The 9424-nt window shown below is 40.3% G+C and overlaps 1 protein-coding gene across 1 annotated transcript in view; it reads right to left on the bottom strand.

Annotated features, from left to right (window-relative positions):
* Window positions 1–6941: 6941 nt before the first annotated feature.
* The window catches only part of LOC109912785 (activin receptor type-1), a 98393-nt gene continuing 95910 nt past the window's right edge, over window positions 6942–9424 (bottom strand). The window contains exon 10 of the mRNA XM_048599182.1: window positions 6942–8194. Coding sequence (XP_048455139.1) covers window positions 8060–8194 — 135 coding nt within the window. The 3' untranslated portion in view covers window positions 6942–8059. The remainder of the gene's footprint in view (window positions 8195–9424) is intronic.

Below are 9424 nucleotides of genomic sequence, written 5' to 3' on the forward strand. Positions count from 1 at the left end.
TTTCAGTGAAAGATCACCTTATTAAAACTGAAAAGAAACAAATATGGTCTATGAAGTCAGATTTCATTCTGGGATCTGACATGTTTAGTAATGACACCCTGTGGAATCATTACATATAATTATCATTCCACACAATATAATGAACTGTATCCTCAAAATAGAGCCTGCACTTTGTCTCAGATCCAGTTTAGCAGTTATGTTCTTTAGGATTTGAGCTGTCAGTGGTGAAGCTGCCAAGCCACTCTTGGACATTGAAGTCCAACATCCAAAGTACGTTCATGACTCTTATCACCATTAGTACTTCCTCCAACTGGTGTTCCACACAGCGAAGGATCTTCAACTACGGTAGCTCAGAATATGGTCATCAGCAAAAGGATTCCTTGTCCATGTTGACCTGGTGCCATCACACTTTATAGAGTCTAGGATCAAATTTGAATCTTCCAGGTCAACTCCTTCCCAATTATACACTGATAGGCCACTATTTCTATTGATTCTGGCCTGCTAGTGGATTAGAAAATACCCAGGGATTGTGATGGTATTGGCTGGAATATTTCAAGGTATATTTCCATAGGTGCAACTATGCCAAGCTGTTGTTTGATGAGTCTGTGAGACAGCTCCCATAATTTTGTCACTAGCCCCAAACACCATTAAGGAGGGCTCTGCAGGTTTGACAGGGCTGTGTTGTCCTTTTGATGGCAGGTGTCCACCCGGTTTCATTTCTTTCTTTACACTTTGAAGCAGTTGATACAACCGAGTTGCTTGCCATGCCAGTTCAGCAGGCAATTAAGACTCAAGCACATTGCTGTTGGTTTGGAATCGCATGTAGGCCAATATGCCAGTTTCCTTCCCTAAATTCTTTTTAAATGACATTCAAAAATGAATTTTTAAAAATATTTTTCATTCATTCACGGAATGAGGACATTGCTGGCTAGGCCAGCATTTATTACCTATCACTGATTGCCCAATGGGCAGTTAAAAAGTCAACTACATTGCTGTGGGTTTGGAGTCACATGTAGGCCAGACAGGTAAGGATGGCAATTTTCTTCCCGAAAGGACATTAGTGAACCAGAAAGGTTTTTCCGACGATCAACAATGGCTTCACTGTCATCATTAGACTCTTAGTTCCAGGCTTTTTCTGGAATTTAAATTCTACCAGCTGGCAGGATTTGAACCCAAGTTCCCCAGAACATTACTTGGCTCTCTGGCTTAATAGCCTAGTGATTAAACCACTAGACCATTGCCTGCCCAATTCTCACGAAACTTTTGATTTCAGATTTTTAGCATAAAATTCAAATTACCCCACAATGGGATTCAGACTCAGGTCCACAGAACGCTACCTGGGTCTCTTGATTGCTAGTCCAGCAACAGTACCAGTAGACCATCAATTCCAAGGTCTTATGTGTTTCCATTGTAATAACATGGGACTGTTTTGTTCAGAATGCTGGAAATTGCATGAAAACTAATGGGACTGAATGGCATCACTCTTATGTGCACCAAAGAAGAAATTCTTAAGGAAAATATCATGGATTAAATTGCAGCTCTAATGACAACTAGGAAACTGGAGGTAAACATTGCACCTTGAGCAGGAGAAACTAATAATGTAGATAAGAGATATAAAGGATTTTTGTCAAAAGGAAAAATAACCTCTTTTTCATCAATTGATGCAACTAAATCCATAATCATATTATGGAGCTACTGAAACTATCTTGCTGAAGAAGGATCTAGTTGTTCTTCCAGACAGTACATTGAAAGCTAAAATGTTAATGAACGAGATAAGAAGGGAGTGCATCCTGGTTATACGGTGCAAAGTGCAACTGAAGTGTAATGTGTTATCCAGAACATTAATAGTAAGCATTGTTAAGAAATTATCTGTAGACTGACTCAAGTTACTCCAAGGGAATGATTTGGCTCGAACAAAAGTTATTGATTCACCTATAATCACAGAAAAGTCCAAGTAAGGTTAAAAAGATGAAACTGTTACAGAAATAAGTTCCAAATGTTTTTCTGTCATGTGTAGAGACCAGAGAAACGGCTAAAGAAAATACAATCACCAGAGTTCAAAGTAATACCACAGGAAGATGCTAAAGTCAGAGAATTTTTCTTTACGGATAGGACATCTTCTTCAATTGAAGCTCAGAAAGCCAATCTGGAGTTATGCACATTAGCGCAGGCAGCTAACACTGAAGTTAAGCCTAAGCATTGTTCTATTAAATACTGAGTCTTGATGAGGAAGGGGAGACATCCTCACAAACCTGTGGATGAGGAATGAGAATTGAATGTTCATCAAATAATGGTACTGCCAAGATTTTGTAAGGAGATATTCTGAGTAGCACAAAATCTGTAGGAACATTGAAAACTCAAGTGTTGATAAATTTGCATTTTACCTGGCCAAGATTTCATAAGGATTAGTGCAGTTCTGTAAAATATATCATACGTGTAAGGAAATGGGAAAAACTCAATATTTATCAAACCAGAAGGACTCTGGTGATGGAGCACATTGGCAGAGTGATTTATAAGTTTTCATGGCCATGTCAGGCCTTGCAGAAGAGGCAAATTTTCTCCATATGCTGAGACTTGCAGGTCCATTGCAACATGCGTGTGCAGTACATACTTCAATTGGCATTGCCCACAAGTGTTAGCTTGCATGAGTAGATGCACCACTTACTTCACTGGAGATCACCCATCCTCTTCCTTTCTTTATTGATTTGTAGAATGTGGGCATCGTTGGCTGGCCAGCATTTATTGCCTATCCTTGGTTGCCCTTGAGAAGGTGGTGGTGAGATGCTTTCTTGAACTGCTGCAGTCCACCTGCTAATGGGTTGATCCACAAGGTATTTAGGGAGGGAATTCCAGCATTTTGACCCAGCGATGGTGAAGGAATGGTTATATATTTCTAAGTCAAGTTGGTGAGTGGCTTGGAGTGGAACTTGAAGGTAGTGTTCCCATGTATCTGCTGCCCTTGTCCATCTAGATGGAAGTGGTCATGGGTTTGGAAGGTGTTGTCTGTGATTTTTGGTGAATTTCTGCAGTGCATCTTGTAGTTAATACACACTGCTGCTACTGAGTGTCAGTGGTGGAGGAATTGGATGCATGTGGATGTAATGCCAATCAAGCAGGCTGCTTTGGCCTGGATGGCATAAAGCTTCTTGAATATTGTTGGAGCTGCACCCATCCAGGCAAGTCAGGAGTATTTAATCACACTCCTGACTTGTGCCTTTAGATGGTGGACTGGCTTTGGGAAGTCAGGAGGTGAGTTCCATGCTGAAGTATTCATCGCCTCTGACTTGCTGTTGTAGCCACTGTATTTATGTGATGAGTCCAGTTGAGTTGCTGGTCAATGATAACCCTAAGGATGTTGATACTTGGAGATTCAGTGATGGTAACACCATTGAATGTCATGGGCGGTGGTTAGATTGTCTCTTATTGGTGATAGTCATAGCCTGGCATTAGTGTGGCACAGATGTTATTGCCACTTGTCGGCCCAAGTTTGAATATTGTCCAGATCTTGTTGCATTTAAACATAGAGTCATAAAATCATAGAATCCCCTATAGTGTGGAAACAGGTCACTCAGCCCATCGAGTCTACACCGACCCTCCAAAAAGCTTCCCACCCAGACCCACGCCCCTACCCTATTCCTGTAACCCTGCAACATGGACTGCTTCAGTATATGAGGAGTTGCAAATGGTGCTGAACATTGGCGAACAATGATTACACATTTCCACTTCTGACATTATGATAGAAGGTAGGTCATTGATGATGCAGCTGAATATGATTGGACCTTGACACTGCCCTGAGGAATTCCTGCATAGACGTCCTGGAGATGAGATACTGATCTCCAACAGCCACAACCACCTTCCTATGTGCCAGATATGACTCCAACCAGCATAGAGTTTGTCCCCTAATATCCATTGATTCCAGGGCTCCGTGATGTCACACTTGGTCGAATGCAGCCTTGATGTAATGGGCTGTCACTCTCACCTCACTTCTGGAATTCAGCTCTTTTGTGCATGTTTGAATCAAGGCTGCAATAAAGTCAGGAGCTGAGTGACCCTGGCAGAACCCAAACTGAGTGTCACTGAGCAGGTTATTGCTGAGCAGGTGCTGATTGATAGCGCTGTTGATGACACCTTCCATCACTTTACTGATAATCAAGAGTAGACTGATGGGGCAGTAATTGGCTGGGTTGGATTTGTCCTGCTTTTTGTGTACAGGACATACCTGGGCAATTTTCCACATTGTCGGGTAGATGCCAGTAGTGTAACTGTACTGGAACAGCTTGCAGCTTGGAAGATCTTCCTGCACTGGATCCACCTCCTTCAGTGAGGCCATTAGCACTCGAATGCTTGGTACCTTACCCAGTGCACTGGGGTGTGATGGGAGGGCATCCTACTGCCGTTCCTGGAGAAGACAACCTCCCTTCTTTCAAAGACACATGTAAGGAGATATTCTGAGTAGCACATGAAATTCCTATGGCAGGATATGTAGGAATATTGAAAACTCAAGTGTTGATAAACAGGTATTTTACCTGGCCAAGATTTCATAATCACTGGCAATCACTAACAAGGGATCACTGAATATTGGGAGCAGTTTGTGTTTCCTCCGAGACATTTGCAGTGACTAACTCAGGCTCCAACAATGCTACAGGCTGGACGTGAGTAAAGATCTGCCCAAGTAGCCTTTAAAATATGACACACAAAGTCTGAAACACCCAGACACTTCCAGCAATGGGGTGAACTTCCTGGCCAGGCCAGGAAGTCCTCAAGGGAGTTTCACTTGGTAATTTAGGGTGGTGTACTTTAGTTTTCAAATGGTCTCCTAAGCTCATAATTACTAATAAACCCCCATCTTACTAATCTTATATTTGACAAATATCTATTATAGTTTAAAAATCACATCTCAGCTTCTATCTTAATCCAATGTGCATATCTGAATAAGTTATTTAATTTTCTGTAAAATGTTTAATTCATGAAAGAAAGCCAATGCATTTCACTTCCTGATTGAGAAGAGAATACTTCAACGTGATCGACTGTTTGACTGTTTACCTAGCTCGATTACATTATCGTTACTGGACTGCTGGGGATTCCCTGGTCTCGGCACCAGGTTGAAACTGACAATCAAGACAGGAGATATTCACTCCAGACGTCACAAATCTTCAGTCATTGATAAGCACTTACACTTCACTGCTAATCATAAAATCCAAACTATTAGGGAAATAGCTGTAACGAATACTATTAAAGAAACAAATACTAGATACATTGAATAGTACAGCATAGGAATAGGTCCTTCACCCCACTATCTCTGAGTTGACCATAATGTCATCCCATCTAACTATACATAATCTGTATCCCTCTATTCCCTGCCTGTTCATGTGTCTGTCAAAATGCCTTTTAAACTTTGCTCATGCCCCTGTTCTACCATCCCCCCTCCAAGTATCTACGCCATGCCTCACATAATTTGATGTGTACATGCCAGAGTTGGACTGGGGTGGACAGAGTCAGAAGTCACATGACACCAGGTTATAGTCCAACAGTTTTATTTGAAATCACTAGCTTTCGGAGCGCTGCTCCTTCATCATGTTCAAATAAACCTGTTGGACCATATCCTGGTGTCATGTGACTTCTGACTTCCTCATAATTTGATATACTTGTACCAGTCACCCCTCAGTCTCCGACGCTTTAGCAAAAACAAATTCATGTCTATTCAACCTCTTTTTGCAGCCAATACACTCCAACCCCCAGGGAACATCCTGGTAAACGTCTGCCTGCAAAGCCTTCACACCCTTCCTATAGTTTGGCGACCAGAACTACACACACTATCCCAAATGTAGCCTAAATAAAGTTTTATACAGCTGCAAAACGACTTGCCAACTTTGTTATACTCAATGTCCCAACCGATGAAGGCAAGCATGCTATTTGGAGTCATGGAGATGTACATCATGGAAACAAATCCTTCAGTCCAACTCATCCATGGCTGACCAAATAGCCAACATTAATCAAGTCCCATTTCCTAGCATTTGGCCCATATCCCTCTAAACCCTTCCTACTCATATACCCATCCAGATGCCTTTTAAATGTTGCAATTGTACCAGCCTCCACCACTTCTTTTAGCGGTTCATTCCATACATGCACCACCCTCTGAGTTAAAAAGTTGCCCCTTAGGTCCTTTTTAAATCTTTCCCCTCTCACCTTAAAACCTATGCCCTCTAGTTTTGGACTCCCCTATACTGGGGAAAAGACCTTGACTATTTACCCTATCAATACCCCTCATGATTTTATAAACTTCTGTTAAGGTCACCCCTCAACCTCTAACATTGCAGGGAAAATAGCCCCAGCCTATTCAGCCTCTCCCTATACCTCAAACTCTCCAACTCTGGCATCATCCTTGTAAATCTTTTCTGAACCCTTTCAAGTTTCACAACAACTTTCCTACAGCAGGGAGACCAGAACTAAATGCCATATTCCAAAAATGGCCTAACCAGTGTCCTGTACAACTTCAATATGAACCTCCCAACTCCTATACTCAACGCACTGACCAATAAAGGCAAGCGTAACAAACGCCTTCTTCACTACCTGTTTACCGGTGACTCCAATTTCAAGGAAATATGAACCTGCACCCAAGGTCTCTTTGTTCAGCAGCACTCCCTAGGACCTTAAGTGTATTAATCCTGCCCTGATTTGCCCTACCAAAATGCAACATCTCACAATTTTCAAGTCATTTGCAGACTTAATCAGACCACCTACACTTTCATCTAAATCATTTGTAGATGTATTACAAACAAAGGAGGTCCCAGCACTGATCTTGTGGAACACCACAGGTCACAGAACTCCAGTCAAAAAAACACCCCTGCATAACCACCCTCTGTCTTCTACAACCAAGCCAATTTTGTATCAAACTTGATAACTCACCATGGATCCCACGCGACTGAAACAGAACACGTGGCTGCACTTATAAAATGTTTTATTTAAATTATACAAATATAAAATATAGATTAAAACACAAATACAGTAGTTAATTCTCTGTAAAAGTTCACAATGTACATTTTACCTTGGACCACTAAACGTTTTCACATTCCAAAAAAATGTGACACAGCATTTCACTGATATGTAAGGTTACACAACTTGTAGATGAATTATTTTTGCTTCTGTGAAAGCATTTACAATATACAAATACAAGAATTTAAAAAAACAGGTTTTTGTAGTTCATAAACTAATGCTGTAGGCAGAATACTCACCACATTAAATGTAAACATTGTGAAACAGAAAAAGATCAATAATCTATCCATTAAAAAAAAACTGCAGTATCCTTTCATAATTATGAAAAACAATGGCATTATTGCAATAAATAACTCTCAAATTCGGAAAGGTAGATGTGAAAACATTTGGGTTAACAGTGCATGTAGCATTTACCAATATTTAAAGAAATTAGTTCGAGGTGGAGATTGCCTATAATATGTAATTACCACCAGATAGATGCTATATCATATAAAAATTCATAATTTGGCTAGTTAGAAGGTCTTAATGCACCTAAAACAATAACATGTAGTGCATACAAGGAAAACTGAAGTCACCAGTGCAAAATAAATCATGAAAGGCCACAATGACTATGACATTTGAATATAAATATTAAATCAAAACGTGGACATTGTCAAGATTTTAGAACAACAGAATATTTTCTTTCAATACCCCCAAATTTATTTTTACTTCTGTGAGAAGTTCTTAAAATTTCAGTTTCCTTTCTGGTTACGTACTAACCAGATAAACGGATGTGCTTTATTTACACAGTCTTGCAAGTTTTCTATCTTTGTACTTCTGCAATTTTAATTTCTTAAAGCAAAAGATGTTCCAAAAATAATCATATGGTGGATAAAACTGAAATGAGTCGTGACAAGGATCTGACGTGAAATGTTAATCATGTTATCTTCAGTTTCTGAGCAACAGTCTGCGTATTTCCAGCACTTTCTGAACATTGTATAGAAGCATTTCAGAAAGCTATTTTTCTTCCATTATATTCCCATTTGTAGATGCACAGATAATAGACAATCTTCAGGAAACTGAATAATCAACGGTCCATTTTAAACTTATCAAATGAGCTGTCAATTTTGGTCAAAGTCTTTCTAATACGTAGGGCAGTTAGTCTTGCTGATGGATTATGATACCAACATTCCTTCATCACCTTTGCAAGAGATGTTAATGTCTGTTGAGAAAGATGTAGTAGAGGTAATCTTTAAATATTCTCCTTTGATGTTCTCGCAATTAATTTAAAAATTATTTTCTAGAATCCTTGCATTTGAAACCAAGAATTAGATTTTTTTTCTATACTATTCTTCCTGCCATTTAGCTGATTAGCAAGAACTATGAAAAACCGTTATCGTATTGCTGCTCAAGGGAAGGCATTATAGCTTAACAGAGCAGTAGTGGTGTCAAAATCAAGAACTGTGACAAACAGGTCATAGATTTATAGAAACGAAACAGAAGTGGCTGGAAAAGCTCAGCAGGTCTGGCAGCATCTGTGAAGGAAAAACCAGAGTTAATGTTTCGGGTCCAGTGACTCTTCCTCAGAACTGATAGTAGCTGGGAAAACGTCAGTTTATATGCAGAAAAAAGGGGGAGGGGGAATGGGGTCAGGAGTAAATGATAGGATAGAGCCTAAAGAGAGAGACGAGCAGTTGGACAAACAAAGTGTTGATAATGATCAGGCTGGGAGGATGATTAGCTGTTAATGGGCACTATTAGTGACTAATAATGGGTAGTGTGTAATGGCAGGCTCTGTGGTAACAGGGCCTGGTGTGTGGGGTTGGGGGTTGGGACATGGGAGAGTTTAGGCCCTAAAATTATTGAACTCAATATTGAGTCCGGAGGGCTGCAGGGTCATCCGCAGTTCTTTCATTTTTTTTTTTCGTAGATTTATAGAGACGTACAGCACAGAAAAAGGCCCTTCAAACTATCGCATCCGCATACTCACCTAATTATTCTAATCTCATTTGGCCTATTGCTTTGTATGCTTGGTATCCCAAGTGCACATCTAAATATTCTTAAATGTTATGAAGGTTTCTGCCCACCCCTATAGACAATGAGTTACAACACCCTCTGAGTGAAAAACCTTTTCCTCAACTTCCTCTAAACCTTCTATTCCTTATCTTAAATCTATGCCCCATTGTCATTGATGCCTCCATTAAGGGAGACAGTTTCTTTCTGCCTTTCCAATTTATGCCCCTTGTAATTTTATACATCTTAATCATGTCCCCTCTCAATCCCTTCTGCTCAAAGCAAAACAACCCCAATCTGTCTGGTCTCTCTTCGTATCTGAAACTTTCCAGCCCAGGCAACATCCTAATAAATCTCAGAGATAGTAGGAACTGCCGATGCTGGAGTCTGAGATAACAAGGTGTGGAGCTGGATGAACACAGCAGGCCAGGCAGCATCA

This window comes from Rhincodon typus, chromosome 7 (genome assembly GCF_021869965.1).
Source record: "Rhincodon typus isolate 14 chromosome 7, sRhiTyp1.1, whole genome shotgun sequence".
Classification (NCBI taxonomy): Eukaryota; Metazoa; Chordata; class Chondrichthyes; order Orectolobiformes; family Rhincodontidae; genus Rhincodon; species Rhincodon typus.